Here is a 23,324-nt window from a genome sequence, read left to right as displayed (position 1 = left end):
ATTGTGATGAGAACTTTTAAGATTCACTCTCAGCAGCTTTCAAATATATACAATAGTATTGTTAATGATAGTATTAACTATAATCGCATGGTATATATTATATGAATATGTATAAAATGGGGGCTTACTGTTTTGAAAGTGGCTATTCAGTCTTCCCAATACCATTTATTGAAGGGATTGTCCTTTTCCTGTCATATTCTTGACTCCTGTCATAAATTTAAAATATATATGTGGCTTTATTTCTGTTTCATTGATCTGTCTGTTTTTTGTGCCAGTACCATGCTATTTGATTACTGTGGCTTTGTGATACAGTTTAAAATCATGGACTTATTCCTTCAGCTTTTTTCTTTTTCAGGATTGCTTTGGCTATGTGTAGTCTTTTGTGGTTCCAAACAGATTTTATGATTCTTTGTTTCATTTCTGTAAAAACTGCCACTGATAGGGAGGGACTGAACTTCATAGAGATTGGATTGAATCTGTAGGTTGTTTTGAGTAATTTGTTAAAATTGACATTTTAACAATATTCTTCCTATCCATGATCATGAAATGTTTTTCCATTTATTTTTGCCTTCAGTATTTTTCATCAGGGTCTTTTAATTTCCAGTACAGACCTTTCACATCCTTGGTTAAATTGACTTGCAGATATTTTATTCTTTTATAAGATGCAATTATAAATACTATTGTTCTCTCACTGGGGCCATGAATGAGTGGTAGCAGTCTCTAGGAGAAACAATCAGGTCTTTGCCTTACAATAGTTGTACTCTCTAGGACTTGTATATACATTGAATGAATTTAATTCCCTTGCACTTGGGTGATAAAGAGTTTATTGGAGGAAAAGTGAATTGGAAAAATGCCTATCCTTACATTTTGAAAGATATGCTGCTTTGGCTTAGAGTTCAAATAAAGATTCTTCCATGGTTCTTATGGTCACTATATTTTGTGTAGATTTGTTATTACTATGATTTTCATTATCACCATGTACTGGTGACCCCAAATCAAGTCCAAGATTCTTAAATGTAGTTGTTCTAAAAGCACTTCTCAAGTTAAACATACCTGGGTTTGAAATCTGGCCCCTCCGCTTACTGCATATGTTGACCCTGGAGAAGTTAACCTCACTTCAGGTCTAGTCTCCCACTTTGTATAATGGTGGTTGTGAGATAGAAATCGTAAGAATTGTTGTAAGAACTAGCTGTGACATACCAGTAAACATCTCAATGCTATCTGGCATATGCCTAGTACTCTGTGCAAATTGTTGCTATTTGACTATGAATTGACAATTTCAACTTTTCTCCATACTTAACTTTGTAGGGTACAATAACCTTTCAATTTTTTTTAATTCCTAAAAATTTACAGTGTGAAATAGTAACTTCCAACTTTTGAACCAACTCATCAGCTGAATATTCCAAAGATACTGAAATGACACAGACCAAAATGGTGGAATTTTGTGTATGAGTAATTTTTAACCTCATAATGCATAGAGTAATATGCAAGCATTAGTTTTCTCGTGCTGTCCTGACAAAGTACCACAAATGGGTAGCTCAAACCATAGGAATTTATTCTTTCAGGGTTCTGGAAGCTAGAAGTCCAACATTAAAGTGTTAGCTAGGCCATGCTTATCCAAAGGCTCCAGGGGAATATCCTTCCTTGTTTCTTCCAGCTTCTGGTGTTTGTCAGCAAGCCTTGGTATTCTTTGAGTTATGGCAGAATAACTCAAATCCCTGACTCGATTTTTCACATGGCCACCTTCTCTCATGTGTATTGTATTCAGTATTCCTCTCACTGGTATAAAGAAGCAGTAAGTCATTGTATTAGGATCAAATTTAACCCAGTATGACCTCATTTAACTAGATTACATCATTAAAGACCTAGTTGCCAGATGAAATTAGGTATTGGATTTAGGACTTGAGTAAATGTTTTTGCAGATATAAATCAAACCACTATAATTCACATAGTAAGTTTTTAATATGTCTTAGATGAATAAATGATTAACTTAGCTTGAGTAAAAATAAGGTATAGCTTACAAAATTCATTTTGTCTCTCACATGAGTCAATTTGTTTATATGTGATGATTGACCTTATCTGACCCCAATGGTAGGGAGAGTCTCAGCTTTTGGGACCGCCTTATTCTCCTCCTACTGATACGACTAAATCGCAGAGCTTGTGAGTCTCATTATATACTCTATAGTCCATCCTTCAAACCAATTAAGTGCCAAATGCTGCCTAATACAGGTTTCTGTGGCCCTCATCTCCACTTAGGAACATTTGTCCTATGATTATAGTCTCCAATCACTCTGTTCTGGAAACATTTGTGGTCTTCAACAGTGATTGACAGAGTTCTTACCGGTGTTCACTCAGTGTCACAACATCATGTCATACTATGTTGATTGCCTGGACTTGCTTACGTTTGCCCTGAAGATATGAAAACATAGTCTTCTCAGATTATCCTTAGTGAGTTGTCTTGATTATAAGAACCAATGTTTACAAAAAAGTGGTCATTATGTAAGGTGATATATGCCTTAATTTGTGGTAATTTGACAATATATACATGAATTAAACCCTCACATTATACATATTTTAAAAACCACATCAAACAATGTAAATAAAGCCACATTGTACCACCTAAATGTCAATCATACCCTAATAACACTGGGAAAAAAATAGCAAAATGAGAAAAATCTCTTCTAGTTCTGGTTCTCTTGATTCAGGCCCTGTTCAATAGCCCATATTGTATTCCTTTTCTTCTACAAGCAAGGATCTATATTCATGCCTGGTCCTAATGTTTGGCTATGGGAGCAGGACTTGAATGACTAACTGGCTCCTGCTTGCTGTGATATTTGAGTAAACTCTGTTCCTGAGGTCCCTTGGGCGACTTAGATTATTACAGCCCTCTAGGTTACATTCTAACTCAGATTGCTCACCTGAGTTTGGTTTGTATTTGCAGCATCTAATCACTCACATCCAGTTTTAGGTGATAGCCTTTCCCACAGTCTTCTCTGTTCCTCCACAGTTAACCATACACTTGTGTGACCAATTAGAAATAGAGTTCATGGAGTTAAATACCATCCAAAATATTTGCAAGGTCAAGTATTTCATCATTCTAATCTCCCAATATGTTACTTCTGCTGATTTTCATTAATAATGTTTGATGTGTCAGAAATAACACGTTTACCTAGGTAATGGAAACATACTCTTTGCAGATTCTCCTTCCTGAATTGGGAAAGCATAATGTTACTTTCTAGAATGAAGAACACAATGATAGCAGAGCCTATTTGTTACTTGGCCAGTCTGTTAATCTGCCAATAAACCAATGTGGGCATCACTACAATGCTTCTATCAGGAAGTAACTAAGTATATTGAGTCATTTCTCCTTGGCTCAAATATGTCTAGAAGTAAGTATCTTTGTAAGCCAGAATTAACTCCTTCAGGCTACAAAGGAATTTAATAGTGTTTAGCAGACTGCTTTGCCAACTTAAAAAAAAAAAAAAATTCTGTTTTCCTGGCAGTAGTAATGTTCAGATTAGTAGGAGATAGTTAAGGAAGTTCAGTAAAATGTGAGCTAGATCTCGGATCTCAGAATTCAAAGATTCTTGCTAAGATCCATAGTGTAAGAAATCTTAATTTTAAAAAGAAATTAGAGACAAAAGTAATCATTAATATAATTGGGAGAAGTATGGAGGTACGGGCTGGTGGTTTTTCAGTAACAGTCCAATTTTTCTTATAAATTACAGTAAATTCAGCTAACACTATAGGAAAATATCTCAAATAACTGAATATTAGCCCTGAATATAAAAATTGTTTTGAGATTGTACTCTAGAATTGAGAACTAGCATGTTAAAAGCAGTAATGGGAAGATTCTGAATTCCCAAGTAGAAATCAGCCTGCACAATGCAGATCTTCTCTCCTCCTAAACAGCAGTTTACTTCATTAGAATTGGAGTGACCCACAGGGAAGAGAAGAGTCAAAACAATTTCATCTCCCCTCAGGGCTGAAAATTAGTGCCGGCAAATTGACTATATTTTGTCATTGTTATACTAGGTATGTCTGAATAGTGCTCTTTTTCTAAAATGAGTGGCAGGCCCAAACTGAAAAATTAATGTATTTTATATGAGGTAGGCATACCATAAGCCAAACCATATGAACAGAATAACTATGAGCCCTACCTTTTATCTTTAGTATTTCTTACTTTTCCTGATTTCTTCTACTTTTAATCCCAAACTATTTTTCCCATTATGAATGAAATAAAGATTTGGAAAACTATAAAAAAAAAAAAATTAAACCCACCCAAAAGCCTAGCATCCAGGAGCAATGTGGCCCAATACTGACATGGATCTTTGTTTTTTCCCCAAGTCCTTAGTGTATGTGTTTTTCACTCATTCTATATAGGCCATTTTATATCTTGATAGTAAAACTTGATAGTTTTACATAACTTTTAAACATAAGCCTTCCCCTGGCTATTGACAACCTTTGGATACCTTTTAATAATTGTACAGTGTAATACTATTTGTTTAGTTATTCATCTAATGAACATTTATTTTCTTTTTTTCAAAATTGTCAATCAGGTTGCATGATTATCTTTGCTCTTTACCACTCTGGCATCTAGCTGAGACACATTCTAACTGTAACACCCCCTGGTTCTGCTTCAATAAGGACTTGTAGTATAACTAACATTCATTCTTTTCGAACTTTATTTTTGCAATGTGATGACATAGCTAAGAGTGTAAGGGTTCTGGCTATAAATATGAAAAACAGGAAAGCATCACATGCTGTCAGATCTGTTCTAACCTTACCAATGGCTTAATATTCCTGTGAAAGTCTCTGCTAACTACAGAATAGAAATACATCGCAGTAAGTAATCAGTTCACCCATGGAAGCCCACTGTAAAAAGGACAGTGTTTCACTGCCCACTACAAACAGCACAGTACAGAAACAGCTCAACAGAGGACCGCTGGAGGCAACAAAGGCTATAACATAGTCTTCTATTAAGAAACACAACAGCTAAAGTCATGCAAATTATTATGCACTACTATGCTTTATGCTATATTACAAATAAAGCCATTTTATGTAATGGATTGGGGCTGTTTCTTGAAATTCAGAATAAGCCTTATTATGAAACTGAAACCATTATGAAGAAAACTAATACAAAATAACCTGAATGTCCTTTGCAAGTCTAAAGTTCTATGAAAACACTATTAGGAAATGGCATGTCTTATACAAAATGTTTGAAGTGGTTCTATTAAGTGTGTGAGCTATCTACTTCTGGTAAATTTCCAAGTTTTGTTGGTCCTACCTCAAAATCCTTCATATCTATCCTTTTCTTCCCCTTACCCCTGTCTACCATTCCTAGACAAAATAGAAGTTTCTTACAATGTCACATAAGGTTTTTCATTATTACTCCCATTTCTTCAGTAATGAAGTTGTTTCAGCTAAAGGAACAATTAATTCCTGAAATTTAGTAACATATTCACACTTCAATTTTTATTGTGAATAGTGTTCTAACTAGAATGTTATTCCTTTGTCTGCCTTTTCTACTGCTATTTAACCTTTGACATTTACTCCTCAAAAGTTTACCCTCTGATGTCTTTTGCAAGTTAATTACCACCCCCATAGCAACTATTTTATTGCATTTTAGTTATTTTCTGTTTGACTCTGCCTCTAAATTGAGCTACTAGAGATTATTGATCTGGGATGTCACCTCAGTATCTGTTAACACCCTGCTATCTTATATCATGGCAGATAGAGCAGTGTCTGGCATGAAGAAATGAGTGTTTGTAGGGTGAATAAATGAAGGAACTTTCACCAAAACTACAAAAGAAGATTACAAAAGCTATCTGATGACAACTGTTAATTTTCAAAAAGGTTTGCTTAAATATGGAGATATAGGGGGCCTCCCTGATTGCACAAGGGGTTAAGAAGCTACCTATGAAGCTATCCACAGCCATTGCAGCACGAGTTTGATCCCGGGCCAGGGAGCTACCCACATAGTGCAGCAGACCTCTCCGGACATGCCCGCTGCTCCCCTCAGCAGTGTATTTCAGTCAATCTGTGTGTTCTGTTCCCCAATCTGTCTCTAGTGAATCCTTTCACTCCTCATACCTCTGGCCTATACCCTAGTTCTTGTATGCATAAATAAATCTTTAAAAAATAAATAAGGAGATACATTTATCCATGATCAAATATTCAGTGTCTTAGAATAAAACCTTGATTTTAAAATTCTATCACAGTTAGTGATTGAGCTGGTAAAAAGTGTGTATTGAGAATTCTTACACCGTTGTTCTACCAGCCCTGACTGGTACTTAAAGGAGAACTAAATTAGTAAGTTTACTTGCATTGAAGTTTGATGTGTGACAACTGTACAAAGTCAAAGATGTTCAGTTAACTGATGGATGCAGTTAATTTTTAGGAGTCTTCATCTCTAAGTGGCTTCCATTCCAATCTCATTTAAAATTTTTAAAATAAGGAATGACTGAATTTTATTAGAGGCCATTAATTTTTGTTAACATAGCCTTTGTACTTCATAATGCATTAAGTTCTACTTACTGCTTGGAATTGAAACACTCTTGCATCCCTGGACCATGCCTTCATTTGTCCAGGCATTACTCTTGTCAACTAACTCTTCATGTGGCATTTATCTTTATGAGATTAATGGGTATTTATTGTACACATGTACAGTTTCAATCCACATCATTCTTTGTTACATGTTTGAAATCAGTTGAAATAAACATTGAATCAAATTACCTCAAAGCTTGAATATAGATTATTGAAGAAATAGTTTAACCAAGTTTTAATGAATCATGATAGCTAAGTTTATTGTGTTTGTGTCACAGTTATTGTAATTGCTTTATATGTATATACTCATTTGAATGCTATGTCATTCCTGTGAAATAGAAATTATCTGTATCTTGGTGATGAGGTACTGAGACAAAGTACTATGGGATACACAGGTGGTGAATGGTAGAAGCAGGATATGAACGCCATCAGTCTGACTCCAGAGCCAACATTCTTCCCCTTATGCAACATTCTCTCAGTATGATACTACAGGAAACACAAATCCCAAGAATCCAGAGACAGAAGCTGACATAATCATTATTAGTAATTAAACAATGTAGCGCTTATAAAAGAATTATCATAACTACATACCCTCTAGTGATATAATATGTATGTAAGCATAATTATTTAATAAGTTAAAAAATTACAAAAATAATACTTTTTTTCCCATCTTTTCAGCAATCTTGACACAGAAGAGCTATGTGGTAAGTTCCTTTTTTATGGTCTTTTTATTCTTGCTGTAAATTTTTTTACTGAGATAACATTGGTTTGCAACATTGTACATGTATTAGGAGAATAAGTTCATACATCTTCAGATGCATATTGCCATACCCACACTAAAGAACCCATAATCCACCATAGACCATTAGTCCCCCTGACCCCTGTATCTGAATTGTGCATTCATATTTCTGGGGTTTGTTTTGTATGAGTTTTTCTGTCCTTTACTTTGTTCTTTACATTCCACATAGTAGTGAAATCATCTGGCACTTATCTTTCTCCTCCTGACTTATTTCACTTAGCATAATCCCCTCCATTTCTATTTTGTTGTCAACAATGGTGAGAATCCATCTCTTTATCATAGAATAATATTCTGTAGTATATATATACCACAGCTTGTTTATCCACTAAACTGTCATTGGGCACTTAGGTTGTTCCCATAACTTGAAATTTGTAAATAATGTTGCAACGAACGTAAGAGTGCATATACCCTTCAAAATAGTGTTTTTGCATTCTTTGGGTAAGTACTAAAGAGTGGAATCTCTGAATAATATGGTAGATATAATTTTACTATTTTAAAAAAGTGTTTTCCATAGGGACTGAACCAGTAAGTTTCTTTAGGAGCAATCAAACCTGCTACTTACTTTAAACTCAAAAAGAGCACTGTCATATATTTCTATATACCCTGAAATTAATTTCATAAATTAGTTCTAGAATAAAGTAAAAGGTAACTGAGATCTCAAGGGATTTATCTTCGAGTCCTGCTCAAGCATGTATTTCATTGCAAAAAGAGTTGGGCCTTATTAATTTCCTCCTGGGAAGAAAACTGCTATTATAGTTGGTACAGTTAATTTTGCAACTACAAATTCTCCACTAGTTTGAATATATTTCTAAATTGGTGTTTTGTGCAACTTCATTATCTTAAATATATTGTGCAGTCACTTTTTGTTTTCGCAAAGTTGCTCCCTTGAATGTAAAACAAGTTTGTCTTATACCTGCCTAAACCATTCTGGAATTTTAAATGTCACTTGCAAGATAAGGGAATTACTACAAGAAAAATCTTTACAGATTCCTGATACAGCAAACTGTTTTTCTTCATCTTTGTATTTGAAAACAAAAGTAAAAGTCTAGGAATGTGGAAAGGCAGATATTTTTAAGGTTCTTTGTTTTGAAAATATTATGGAGCATTGTAAGTCTATTCAAATTGAAACAGCAATATTTCTTTGAAAACTGGAAGGTGATAAGTTTTATGTTTCAAGATAAATGTATAAGCAAATACCTTTGTCCAAGTTTGATCTTACTGTCTAGGCTACCTAAAATAATTTGGTTAGAGATAAGCTTCTTTGAAACTTCTAATTGAAACCAGAGGTACTTCCTGAAAAGTTTATAATTGCTAGACATTGAAAGTTTACTAAAATCCTACAAAAGACTATAACATTTGAGTGGTTATTTTCCATTTCATCAAAATGGTAGAGCAACACCAAGAGGTGTCATGCCAGGACAAAATAGCAAAATACAGAATTTCAAACACAAAATTAATGTGATAATTATCAAACATAAGCTTTCAGCCATTTTCCAATAGCTATAAAAGGCGATGCTTCCTGTCCCTGCAGTTTCATCTACTGCTCAGTGAGAAACTCCAAGAGAATAGCAAGATCAGCTTATATAGTGGTAAAGTACTTGGGTACCAAAGCAGGCCACGCTTTTGTTAGTATGAAACATTAACCGAGAATAATGGGGAAATCCTGATATCATTATCAGACTATCATCCATTTACATAGGAGCATTACCTGTGCCAAATGGTCCAAAGGTCCAAGTGGACCATGACCACCAGTTTTCCTGGTGAATAATGATCATTATAAAGTTGTGGCCCAATCTTTTCTGTTGTTAGTCCCTGCTAGTAAGAGATGAAGTAGTAAATGAGATGATTGTCTTCATCATTTAATAAAGGTGGTAGACCTATTTGCCTCAAATGTCTACATGTGTGAAGTCAAAGTTATCTCTTCAAATCATCCAGATAATTTTGCTTTGCCACTTGCCTTTGCCTAGGGTAGGTATGGTTCATGAGACAGCAAACATTCCATAAGGGCTTTTATATATTTAGTGTTCTTCTATAGACATTTGCTACGTTGCTACCTATAGTCATTTAAAGGTATGATATAGCTTATAGATCAGACACTGGGGCTGTGGTTCTCTTTCCCATCTTGTAAAATGGAGGGTGCAAAAGCTGAGTACCTTCAGCTACTAAAAAGAAGCCAAGAAAGCTAATGCTAGTGACAAGGTTCAGAAAGCCAAGGCCAAAACCCCTAAAAAGGGGAGTCACACAGGAGCTGAAATGCTGTCCCAGTGACAGGAACTGTCAGGTATTCCTGATTTGCTAATTACTCCAGAAGGGCCACAAGGGGAAGTGTAGCAGTGTCATATCCATAGAAAGGGGAGGTGCCATGTTCCCTGCTCCCCTCAAGGAAGGATAGAGCTGAGCAGCGAGACAAAGCAGGAGATCAAGAAGACTTGGAGGAGGCACAGAGAGCAGAATGGCATGTGAAGAAAAAACTGCACTTGCTCGGACTTGTACTAAGGACTTAGGGGACATGGAAGGAGATACTTGAGAGAGGCAAAGACCAGGGTGAGCAACCCAAGGGGAGGCTGACAGTGGCAGCCTTTATCTTGACTTGGATTTTGATTTTGTTCTTTTCCTTCCAGATTTGCCTGGCCCCTTCTGCCCCTTTCCTATGGGTCCCCCCCAGGAGGTGCCTTAGACTCTGTCAGGCTTTCAGGCCTTAGTGGCCCTGCTTTGGGCCAACCCTTGTTTGGCTGCACATTACCCCACTATCTTCTTTCTCTTCTCTGTTGAACACTAATTAATATTCTTTTCCATTAAAGGTCTTATGCACTAGAGTATGTTTTGTCTTGATGTATCAGAGCACGTAGGTTTGGGAGTCCTGGGTGCACCTCATTCTGCCCATTAGCAGAAGTTTTCAGCAGCTAAATCCAGGTTTGGGAAAAGAAAAAAAAAAGGAGGAGGTACTTGCTACTGTCACAAAACCAACCAGTGCCTGAGAGGTTCAGCTTTTCAGAATGCCTAGAAAAGATACTATCCTACTGAAGATGTACCTCAAAAAACACTCGGCACATAGAAACCTGCGAGCCATAGAAACCTGCGAGCTGGCAGCATTCCTGGGACCGTTCTGATCAGCCTAACTGGGTATTAGAGGCAGGAGGGTGGTTTTCTTGAAGCAGCTGAGCAGTGGCTTCTATTTGTGACTGGGCCTGTGTCCCTCAATCCAGCCCCCCTGGATAGAACACACCAGAAATGTGTCATCACCACCTGCTGTCAGTGGTGTGACGATCCCAAAGCATCTCACCAATGCTTGCTTCAAGAAGCAGCTTTCTAAGCCCACTCACCCCCCCCCCCACCACCACCACCGGTAGGAAAGATCTTGGACACAGAGAAGGAGAAATAGGAGGTCACAGGGCAGCATAAGTTTCAGCAGAAAGCTGTGGACTCTCAATTCTGCCAAAAATCAAAAGCTGTTAGCTTCACGGCTACCTCTGCTTGTGCTTGCTCTCCAAGCTGGAATTTACCCTTGGAAATGGGTGTTTTATATTTTTCAGAGAATCTAATTAAATAATGACCATTTTTTTAAAAAATCAAGAGTTACATATCCTCTATCTAAGATAATGCTGTTGTTAAAAAGTATTATATATCATTTATTTTAGTATGAGTTAGCTCCACTGAATTATTTTTCTTTTAAATGTTTTGAATTTGTCTTCTATAAAATGTAACTAGATTAGGAACCTACTTTGTATTTATTGCAAAAGCTCTGTTTCTCTCCCCCCCCCACCCATAGTTAGGGAACTGAGGACTAGTATAATTCAATGAAATTATTTTTAAACCCAGTGATTGTACCCTCACTGGTGTGTTACAATCCTCCGCCTCTCTGTTCAACAATATGCATTTTAATTCCCACAGTGTAGTTTCATTTCTCATTATTTTGTGAATATAAAGTCAATATTGAAGTTGGATTCTAATCAAAACCAAATGTTTCAATGCTACCAAGAGAAATATGTCTACTCACACCCCACACAAATTCCCCTTGTTTGTGGGAGCAACGGTAGTTGATTGGCAGAGGAAACAGACTTCTCCTCCTCCTCATTCATAGTAGTCAATTAAAAGGTCTCGGTATCAAAATGTTCCTTGCTTTTACTTATTTTGTCAATGTACTGATGTATGGATGTGGAATTTTAAATCAAATTGAAATGTTATTTTTTTAAATATATTTTTAATTTTAAATTTGAAAATAATACCTAACTTTCATTGAACAATATAGAATTCTGTAGATGTACAAGATAGAAGGTCAGTCTCTCCTTTTTACCCCTGCTACTGATCTCCATTGCTAACTGCTTGGAATGCATTCTTCCAGGCACCATTCCTATAGTGATATTGATAATTATGTGTATATTTTTCCAGCAGTGAGATCATACTGTGTTTATCAGGGCATCACAATACCGGAGGTACTGTTCTACCCCCTTTTATTTAAAAGGCTACACAGTGCCCCATTTAAGTTAATCTTTCAACCAAGTCCCTTTTAATGGGTTTTCAGATTATTCTCAACTTTCTACTGGGACAAATAGCACTGAAAGAAATATCCTCATCTGTATTATCCTTGCACTCTGGTACGAGTAGTTCTAGTAGGTTCCTACAAATATAACTCCTCAGGCAGAGGTTCTTTTGATGTGCACACCCACCAGCAGAGTATAGGCATGCCAAAATTATTCATCCTTCACACAATAGTGAAGATCTTGTTAAATAGCAGCTTTAGGCTTTGTGTCTTATTCCTATCAATCCATACATTCATTTAATTAGGTCAGTGTGTTTGAACTCTAGCCTGGGGTCTTTGATTTCCTGTTCATGCCAGGTTTAACTCTGATCTAAAACTGGCCCTTCCCAGTTCATAACTGTTTTGTTTTTTTTTTTAACCTTTCACTTTTTTACTGAATGCTTTTGCAGATCATGAACTTGGTAGCTAAGCATTTTGGAATATTAATAGATGGGTGAAGAACAATTGCCAGGCAAGTTCATGTAGCTAGTGTAGTTGATCTAATAGCGTATCTGCAAAAAAGCTTGATGAGCAAGGTTAAATATATTCAGTAGTCTAATTTCTCATCTAGTTGTTGCTTACCAAATTTTAAACTAATAGTCAACAGGATCTGTAAGAACTGAGGATGCAGGAAACTACTATTAATGACACACTAGTTTCATATGTGAAGTTCCTTTTAGTAGCTGTGCCAGAAGCATCCAAGTCAGATTGCAGAGGAATGTGGCTGGTCTTGTCCAGAACCTGGACCACATAGAGGGACCTGGGTCACCTGGGTCTATGTGCTAGAAAACCCAAGTTTCTATTCCTCTTTAAGCCTGTTATAAACTTTTGGCTGCCTGGCACATTTATAAAATCACCAAAATGGTTTGTAAAATACTTTGAGTGATGCTGATCCTCATCCCTATAAAATGTTCTTACTATCCCATTGATGTGCTTACTTGGAGTATATTCTCTTATATTCTCTCTCTCTCTGTGTCTTTCTCTCTCTCTCTCTCTCTCTCTCTCTCTCTCTCTCTTTCTTCCCCCCCCCTCCTTTTCTCTCCTTGCTTAATCTTCATGGCAGCTGTGAACAATGGCACCTCTCATTTTCATTTGGAATTCTTAAGCCAGATTTGCAAAATCAACATCTTTGGTGACTGAAATGCAGAATAAAAGAAAAAAAAGCCCTGGAGTTTGGTGATGTGACACCCCTGACAGTACAGTAGACACAGGGAAATTAACCTTGGGTTAGTGTTTTATTAGAGAAGATGCTGCATTGAATATCTGTGAGAATATAATTCACTTCCTAACAGATGACTTGTTTATGACATGCTCTGATGTTTAGACTTTTTAACTTTTCTAACAATTATAGTGATGAAGGCTGGTCCTTGCATATTTCCTTGTATATGATACAACTCTCATTTTTTTGCCCACAGAATCTACATATCAGTGGGTCTCTTCTCCAAGTTATTCTAGTTTCCAAAGGACAAGAAATTTAAGGAACCAGTATTTCTGTATTTCTCTCTTAATTCTATAATTTAAGGATAAGACACATTTGCACAGCCCACACTAGCATCATGATTCAATGAGAAGCATGAGTCACAAAAACAGGAATAAAACATTAGTCCAAACTCAGCCACTTCCAAAGCCATCACTGACCTTCCTTTCCTGCTTGCCACATCTTGGGGTAAGCTGATACACTGCATGCTCCTGCCTACTCCTACCCGTTTCCGACTCCTAGCTTTGACATGGCCCATGGTTCTTATTCTGTGATTAAATCACTCCTAGCCATTGATGTGACCCTTGTCTTTCCAAAATTTGTGTCACCAACATTCCCCAAACTTGCCACAGTGTATTTGGGACAATCTTTTTAATAGGAACATTTGAGGATGTCAGTATCAACACAATGATTCTGAATTAATATACAAGACCTTATCAATAATCTTCACTTCTGGGCCTCCCTGGTGGCACATTGGGTTAAGCACAGGACTGTGAAGCTGTCTGCAGGCTCTGCAGCATGAGTTTGATCTCCTATCTCACCTGCTGCTTCCCTCAGGAGTATATTTCAATAGATCTGCCCGTTCTGCTCCCCATTCTGTCTCTGGTGAATCCTCTCACCCCCTGCACCTCTAGCCTGTACCCCAGTTCTTGTATGCATAAATGAATATTTTTTAAAAATAATCTTCACTTCTAATGAGGACTCCAGAGCTGTGCTTTCTCAGGCTTAAAAGTGTCTACAAATTACCCTCTGGACCTTATAAAAATGTAGATTCTTGGAGGCAGAGGGTTAATAGAGTGCATTAAACCCAATATCCTTTGTGTACTTTGAGTTCTTATTGTTTAAATGTATAATTTCTCCTTATTGCCAGATCTTGTTACAGAAGGTAAAGATTCAATCAACAGGTACCTACTATGCCCAAAAAAGCCCCACAAAAATATCTCTAGATGAATATTTAAAAAACACAGATTGAGACTATGTAGGACTGAGGTGGCCTTGAAAGGCTGTGTTCTAGCAAGTCCCCAGTGATGCTGACACTCCAGGTCTACAGACCACAAGTTGGGTAGTGAGGCTCCAGAGATTTCTCTAGAGGATTGTGATGAAGATGGTCAAAAATACTGACCTAGGGCCTCTCTGGTGGTGCAGGGAGTTAAGCACCACACTATGAAGCAATGCACAGCCTCTGCAGCACAAGTTCCATCCCCTGTGGGCCAGTGAGCAACCCAGATGGTGAGGCAGACCTCTCTTGTCTCACCCGCTACTTCCCTCAGCATTTTATTTCAGTCAGTCTCCATGTTCTGTTCCCCACTGTGTCTCTGGTGAATCCTTTCACACCCCCACAAATCTGGCCTGTGCCCCAGCTTTTGTATGTTTAAATAAATAAATCTTTAAAAAAAAATACCTAGACTTGAGAGTCTAGGAGTACTTCCAACACTTTCTTTTTTTTTATTCTTTTTTTTTATTTCTAATAATAAATTTTATTTTTATATTCCCCATACAATTTCAACCCCTTCATTCTGACCCCAATCCCTCCCCTCCCTCCCCCCACCCCACAAAAAGTGTCTCTGGTTCATAATTTTTGTTGATTTTCACTTATAGTTATTCAATTTCCTGGTCCCTTATTTAAGTTTTCTAGATTCCTGCTATGAGTGAAACCATCCGGTATTTTTCTTTTTCTTTCTGGCTTATTTCGCTGAGCATGATCCCTTCCAGCGCCATCCATGTTGCTGCAAATTGCATGTGTTTATCTTTTTGAATGCTGAGTAATATTCCCTGGTATATATGTACCACATCTTCTTGATCCAGTCATCTATTTTTGGGCATCTGGGCTGTTTCCAAAGCTTAGCTATTGTAAATAGTGCTGCTATAAACATAGGGGTGCAGGTGCTCTTTGGAATTGATGTTTCTGTGTCCTTTGGGTAATACCTAGGAGTGTAATTGCTGGATCATATGGAAGCTCTATGTTTAGTAGGTCCAGAAATCTCCACACAGCTCTCCATAGTGGTTGGACCAGTTTGCACTCCCACCAACAGTGCAGAAGAGTTCCTTTTTACTTCCAACACTTTCAACCTTCTCACTTGTCACTGATTTTTAGCATCTTGCTGCCTTTTCTTAAGTATCTCCCACTTCTGTCTTTTTTATTCTAGCAATGCTGAGCTACACATTCTCCGGCAAACATGACATCACTTCCATGCCTTTGTTTACCCTCCCTCTGATTATCCTGCAGAGTATATTCTGTCTATCTGTTCAGGTCCTACTGGGAACTCCTCTGGATTCTCCAATTTATCCCAGGAGGACTTGGGCATTCTTTGTCCTGTACTTAGATTGCACCTTGTTCCTAGACTCTTAAACAATTGGCTTCCACAATGGTCATGTATATGGCAATTGCTTGTTGAAATGTTTATTTCCTCTGCTTGTAGTCTCCTTAAAAGTAGAGGTGTTCTCTTTTCACCTTGTGTATTAAATCTCCTAGTATAGCACTTGGCATTAGAAGGCATTCTATACCTATGTGTTATATCATGGGATGAGTAAGTGAACCTGCACCATGATGAACCTGCACATGATGAACACATGTGAACCTGCACATGATGAACACATGTTTGTGTTCATTGGATCCCTGTTTGCTCTGACACATGTCCCTTTGTGAGTAAGTTATAAAATAGAGTGACACTAAACTATACCATCTCAAAACAACCCTTACATTTAGATATACAATTTCAAATCTTTTCTAGGGATATAAAAATAGGCTTCTGAGAATAATTTTTTATTTAAACAGTCTTGTCTTTGGATCAAGATTTAAGATTTTTTTTTCTTTTTCTTTGGAAAGAACATTTCAAGAATAATGTAACCATCTAGGTCTCTTCAACAAAATAAATGTATTGACACATTAGTCTCATTTGAAAACCTTTCAGTTTTCATTTATAGCTGGCATTTCATTTTACTCATTTTTGGTGAAAATCAACAGTTGGTTTTTTGATTTAAGATTATCTAAATGTAAACATGAAATTATTTAAATTTTTTCACTTTTCAGAATATTTTTCTCAACACTTGGGAGAGTATGAGAATGTTCTAGCAGCACTTGAAGACCTAAATCTTTCCATCCTGAAGGCAATGGGCAAAACTAAAAAAGTAAGGAAATTTTGATGTTTCTTTTCTATTACCTGCTTGGAAATTTTTTTTCTTGAAAATCATAGCTATTTCTTTATTGTAAAAGTATACATTCAGTGTTCACTGATAATTTATTTTTCTTTCAATTGTATTTCCTCATAATACAATGAAAAAGTCCTTACTGGTTACCAAATACTACACTTTGTCTTCAGACACAGAGCTATTTAACCAGCATGTATTATGATGGGAAGACAAGTTCATAAACAAGTACAATATAGAAATCCTGACTCGTGCCAGAGGAGATGACACTGAGAGATAAAGGAAGTAATTATAGCAAGGCAAAGGAGAACCAGACACAAGGAATAGCATATGCAAATGTCCTGTGTTAGGATGGGCATAAGTCTGCCAAGGAAATAAAAGTGTCAATTAAGCTAAAGTGAAGAAGACCCAAAAGTGGTATGATATAAGATGAAACATATTGTAGGGAGAAGCAGTACCTTCTGTGAAGTTACTGACAAGTCTAAGGAATTAGGCCTGTATTCTCAGTGCAGATAAATCAGCCACTATTTTAAGCAGATGTGTGAAAACTCATGCAGTCTTTTGGAAAAATCATACTAATATTAGCTTGGGTTTAGAGTGGAGAATGTGTAGTCATAATATCAGGAAGATGAGTGAGGAGGCTAGTTCACTAATCAAGATGAGAGATGTTGGTAGTTTGGAGGTATTGGCAGAAGACGTAAAAAGTAAATGAATTACACATAGATATATGATCATATAATAGAAGTTGGAGAAGGATTGAATGTGGGGGATGGGAGAAGGAAGGGGCTGGGATGAATCCTAGTTTTTAGCTTATGTGCCACATCCTTGAGGTCTCATGTTAAATACCAGGTCCTCACAAAGGTCTTCTCTGGCCACCTTATCTCAAAAAGATTCCCTCTGTTAGAGTATCTCATTTGTTTCTTGCTGACAGTTATCAAAACTGTTTGGTTTTTTTTTTAATTTGTAAGGAGGGGAAGTAGCGCAGTGTCTTTGTGAATAGAGAGAGCTTAGCAGAGGACATGACTTAAAAGCATTCAATCAAAATATATAAATTGAGTAAATTGATTAAATGAATATTGATAACAGTTTCAAAAGCTAAATATTTTGCTTCTAAGTCCATTTAAGAAGCTCTCATATTTCCTTTAATAGAAAGGAAAAGCAGGTAAATAATTTTTTTCTCACAAGTTAAACAAATAATGTTCTTTACCTTATATTAATATAATGAGCTTCGTGGTGTTTAAATCCGCATCAATCTACTATTTTGATCGCTAGATTCAAAATCTCTTTATTGCCACTGACACTTCAAAGTGCATTTGATCCATATCATATTGCTTAATCAAGGATAAGTTCTTTGATTTAAAAAAGAATGAAAAAATGGCCAAATTATAAAAGGTTCTTGTATGATAGCCCAAAGAGGAGTGAAATACAGGCATTTTGACATTTTCCAAGTCACTGTTGAGCTGACATCTTCTCCATACTGTCTAGTGCAATGAACCCTTCAGAGTGAGAAAGCCAACATTTCTTTTTGAGAACTGCTATATATTTTTACCTAGATGAAAAGTACTGTCTCACTAAGAAAGGCTGACTGTTCTAGGCTTTTATGAAAAAATGAAATGTAAGCCATTTGTGGTCTATCTTAAACCCAGTATGTCTCTGCTGTGTCAGAGAATGGATAAAATGCGTTCCATCTGCTTAACCTACCCTCCAGGAGGCAACTCAGGATAGAGCTAGTCTGTCATTATTTTCCCTTCCTCCTCTTCCTCACTTAACTCCCATCCACCTCGAGGGTTACCTGGATTATTTTTCTTATTTTTCAGAGAAAACACCATAGCTCAAATTCCAAATGGTCATTTGAAAGCCAAAGGCAGCTAAAATGAGGGTTCTTTGTATGACTGGTATTTCACAAAAAATTAGGTCCCTCAGTTTGCTTTTCTTCTTTCTAAAGTGGGATGTACTCATTTGCATCATCAGTATGTGGCATACTTGTAAGCTCAATGTAAATATAGAACTCAAACTAAAATTTATCTTGTGCTCTGCTGTATAAACATATAACATGTAAATGCCAACTAACATTTATATTTATATAGTGCTTTAGCATTTTTCCATGTGCTTTAATATATGTTATTTCATTCATGCGTCATAACACCTCGGTAAGGAATGTTAGGTGAATAGAAATATACTAATTTCATAAATGTGGCAACTGAGACACAAAGCAGTTAGTTGATTTACTGGTATCATAAAGTAAGATTTAAACCAAATGAATCTCACTTGGAAAGCTTTTATTTATTGTATTTGTGGTTTCATATCAAACATTACTAATATTCAATTCTAAGCTGTATCAACAGAGTTCTGACATTAGAAACATTTTGGCTTTGAAACAATTGATCTCTTCAGTTTTTCAGCTGTGGGAAGATATCCAGCTTCTCTGGCAAAGTCCTTTGCAATTTTTTTTAAAGATTTATTTTATTTATGCATACAAGACCTGGGGTGTAGGTCAGAGGTATGGGGGTGAGAGGAGTCACCAGAGACAGAGTAGGGAGCAGAACAGACAGAATGACTGAAATACACTGCGGGCAAGACAGGAGAGGGTTATCTCCCTGGCTGGGGATTGAACTAGTGCTGCAGTGGCTGCTAATAGCTTCATAGTGCTGAGACTTAAATCCTTGTGCCACCAGGGAGGCCCCACGTTCTTTTCATTTTTTGGGTAAATGAACAAATATAAATATCCAGAGCTTAGTGTAATATGTGAGGAATATATAGAAGCAGGTGATAAATCCTAGAAGGAAAATGGCACATAATCATTCTAGGTAAGGAAGTTACACATTTTTTTTAAAGTCTGTGTAATCAGCAAAGCAGATGGGACTTTAATTGGACACTAAAGGAATATACATGTCATGTCAAATAATGGACACTTAGCTTTTTTCTTATTATGTTAGTGAAATGCATCTAAGAGAGAAGTTAACGTACTTGAGAGCAATAAGCAAAAATATCGGAGAACTTTTGAGCTCTGGAGAGATTTGGAGAGGATTTAAAAGCATCCAAATAGGATTCCAACTGATTTTTTTTCCAAATAGCTAATCATTCAAATGCTACTTCTTGAGCAATTCATTCTTTATCCACATACTTAAAATGCCACACTTACTTTGCTAAATACTTATACTTGGTTTACATCAGAGCTCACAGTCCTTTCCACTGATAAAACTATGCCTTCTAGTATCATATATCATTGTCTTAATTCTTGAACACTTGGGTATATTTGAAAATATGAAAGTGCAAGACTACATGAATTGTTCTTTTCCAAAGATTTTTTCTTTTTGGTTTTACCATTTTTACATAAGTTTTATTACTGTTTTTTCCAATTCTTGGGGAAAATTCCATGGGGAATTTTAAAATTATACTTGCATTAAATTCACAAAGTAATTTTGACAGAATCATCATGTTGGTAATATCATGCCTTCCCAGAAAGGTGCTTTTATATTTCTTCACTTATTCAAGATACCTTTATATCTCATTAAATTTTTAAAGTGTTTCATGTAGCATGTCTTGGTAACTTGTTTCATAGGAATATTTATGTTGCTTTTATAAATGATCTGCCTCTCAATATTCCTGACTTATTATTGGTGGTATATTGGAAAATGATTGATTTTTCTTTTTACATATATTTGGTAACTAGCTTAACTATCTTCTTGGGGAGCTGATCTATCAGTGACATGTCATTTATCTTCCTTTACTGGTATTATTGGATTAAACATCGAGATACAGAGCCACTCACTGTTAGAACCAACCCATCTCATCTGTCTTCCAGAAAATCTAACTAATCTCTATAGTATTTAGCTTTGTGACTTCTCCCATTTTTTTATCTGACCTTTGAAATATAGTTCTAAATTCTACTTTATTGCCACTAAATTGTGATATTACACTTTAAAATCTTAGAGAAACTAGATAATTTTCTATAGCATCAAATATAACTTTAAAAATGTTATATCACAAAAATACAATACAAACATGAAAAATTAACATATCCTTCATATTTTACTGAAAAAACAAATAATAAAACAGTGAGCAAATAGTGTATTTGTTTAATTTTCAATACATTGGTAGAGGCCATGAATCAACTTGACATTCAAAAAACACTGAGATCAATGTTCTCTGTGTAGACAAATAAAACTTGAGAGTGGAGATGAGACATAATGAGCCTCAAAGAATGAGCAGGATTTTAATGGAGTAAAAAGATAAAAGCGCCAGCTTTGACCTTTAAGTAGGCAATTTGGGCACTGGTTCTGCTAGAAGCTTGATTCATATCTGAAAGAGACCATGGTTCATGGACAAATAGTGTCATATCCTGCTGCCTGTGAATTACTGCACTTTAGATATTTACTGTTTCCTAAAGGTGTAATATAAATATCAGACAGTGACCTTGCAAATAATTTTGAGTTGAGAAGACTTAAGGGAGGAAAAAAAATCTCAAGCAATTCCTAGAGTTTTGACATTTAGATAAAGCTGATAAACCTTTAGTGTACCCCAAAGCCACAGGGATCCCTATAATTCATCACTTTCCTGTCATCACTTTGTTTTCAGACAAACCTCCAACCATATTCCTTCTCCCCATCTCCAACCAGACAAGATACAGTGAGAAGTTATTTTGTTGTCTCATGTACCTGTAGTTTTGAATCGGTTTTCATCTCTCATGGGAATCTTTTATCATCTCTAAATCACTGGCTGGAACAGTTACATTTTTAACAGAGATTGGGAGTTAATTACCTGCCTAATGAAGTGATGAGCACAAAGTGTATTAACAGAAAAGCTGGTTTATTTTGCCTATGGATGTACTTCTGAAGTACAGTTACCTTAGTAAAGTCATAGCCTTCTTTCTGAAAAAAACTGATCATTGAAAAGTTAAAGCTAGATAAGGAAAAGAGAATTTAATGTAACTGTTTCTCAAAGATACACAGCACAGAATGTGATTTCCTTCTGTCTTGAGAATCAAATTTGATATGACTCATTTACTTTGCTTGAAGTAGAAAAGTACAGAGAAGAGAGTAAAAATTAGTCTGTTGTAATTTTAGATCTGACAGGCATCAATTACTATCTTGTTGAAGTTGTTTTTTTTCCCTTTCTTCTTTGCTGTTGTAAACAAGAAATAATATTTAATAATTGAGGATGATTTAGTTGTGCCAAATCTTTAAGTGGTATAGCCACACCCACAATGCGAGTGTGAGCATTGTACCTGTGCCTCCTGTGAAGGGCAGGATGATGGCTGGTGGAGGTGTGGAGCTGTCTAGTGTCCCTTGGGAATCATCTAGTCAGTGATCTGACAGTTGTGTGCTGGCACATGCTTGTAGCTCTAACAGTCCTACAGGCTTCTGTGGCCTGGGATATCTGATAAGGTTCAAAACTGACATGATCCTAGAGTTTCTTTGGCTTGGAAAAATTTGAATTTGAATTTGTTGCAGATCACATTCACCATCAACACTTTTTCCATTTGCCCTGCAAGAGGCCTAACTCTCTGACAGGAAGGTCATTGTTTTCATTAATTGTGCATGTAGGTGTCAATAGTGGTTATGTTGTTACTCTGTGAAACTGAATGTTTACCTAGGCAATCCCTTTTCTTATTGAACCAAAATAATAATAATATAGCAACTATCTGGCCAACATTTATTGAGCAATTACCAAAGTCTATGCTAAACAATTTTTAATATCTGAATTAATACTAGTATTTTACTGGGCAGGTTCTGTTTCGTTCCTGTAAGGATATAAGGAAATTGAGGCCAAAAGATAAAGTATTACATAACTCACTGTGAAATGGACAGCAATCTCAAATAGATGCCCTGTGAATTTCTTCTTAACCCATTTTTCTGTGAACTTACCATAGTTTCTCTTCAATTTCTTGAAAAGATTACAAAAATCATGATTGGGTAGAGAGAAAAGAGAATATATTTTAGGGCTTGTGTGTGTGTGTGCATTGAATATAGTAGTAGAGGAAATCCTCATTGGTTTTATTATGTATTAATAGCTGCCTCCATTAAAAAATCAAATTTATTTTTAAAACTTTGACATTCATGTTCATTCCTTGTCTTAGTTGAGTATTACTAATACTGAAAGATAGTGAAAATCATGTTTTATCTTTAGAGTTATGCCTCAAGCCACATGCACGAATAATGAATCAGTATCAGTAAATTTTGATCTATAACAAGTAGAAAATACATTTTCCTGTATCTGAGTTAAATAACACTTTTTTTTTCTTTTATATAATTCTTACATCATTTTTCATTTTTGCACAATGTATGCACTTTCATCTTGGTTATATTCTCCATACAATCATTGCACCCCCTTTATTTTGACCCCAATTCCTCCTCTCCCCACTTCCCCGCAGTGTCTCTGGTTTATAGCTGCTTAAAAAAAATAAATCACACTTTTAAAGAAGTACTTCAAAGATACCAACTTTCAAAAAGTTTGTTTTTGTTCCCAGTTTTATTGATACACATTACAAACTTAAGGCATAAAGCATGATGGTTGGATTTACCCATATTATGAAATGATTACCCCAGTGGGTTCAGCTGACATCTTTCATAAAGATAAATAGAAAGAAAAAAAATATTTTTTTCTTGTCATGAGATCTCTTGGGTTTTACTCCAACATTTTTCCTCTACACCACACAGCAGTGTTAACTAGAGTCATAAGCTATATATTACATCCCTGGTACTTACCTGATACCTGGAAATTTCTACCTTTTAACCACCTTCCTTAATTCCTCCTTCCTTGACAACTCCACCTCTGGCAGTACTTAGTCTGATCTCTCTATGAGTTTGTTTGCTTGGTTTGTTTTTTTTAGATTC

General features: G+C 36.1%; 1 protein-coding gene across 1 annotated transcript in view; it reads left to right on the top strand.

Moving 5' to 3' along the window:
* The window catches only part of NECAB1 (N-terminal EF-hand calcium binding protein 1), a 265,090-nt gene that overhangs the window by 189,133 nt on the left and 52,633 nt on the right, over positions 1 to 23,324 (top strand). The window contains exons 7-8 of the mRNA XM_054691909.1: positions 7,225 to 7,250; positions 16,373 to 16,470. Coding sequence (XP_054547884.1) covers positions 7,225 to 7,250; positions 16,373 to 16,470 — 124 coding nt within the window. The remainder of the gene's footprint in view (positions 1 to 7,224; positions 7,251 to 16,372; positions 16,471 to 23,324) is intronic.

Source organism: Talpa occidentalis, unplaced genomic scaffold, assembly GCF_014898055.3.
Source record: "Talpa occidentalis isolate TD23 unplaced genomic scaffold, MPIMG_talOcc4v2.1, whole genome shotgun sequence".
Lineage (NCBI taxonomy): Eukaryota > Metazoa > Chordata > Mammalia > Eulipotyphla > Talpidae > Talpa > Talpa occidentalis.
The sequence above is the reverse complement of the archived record's forward strand: the minus strand, read 5'-3'. Positions and strand labels throughout refer to the sequence as shown.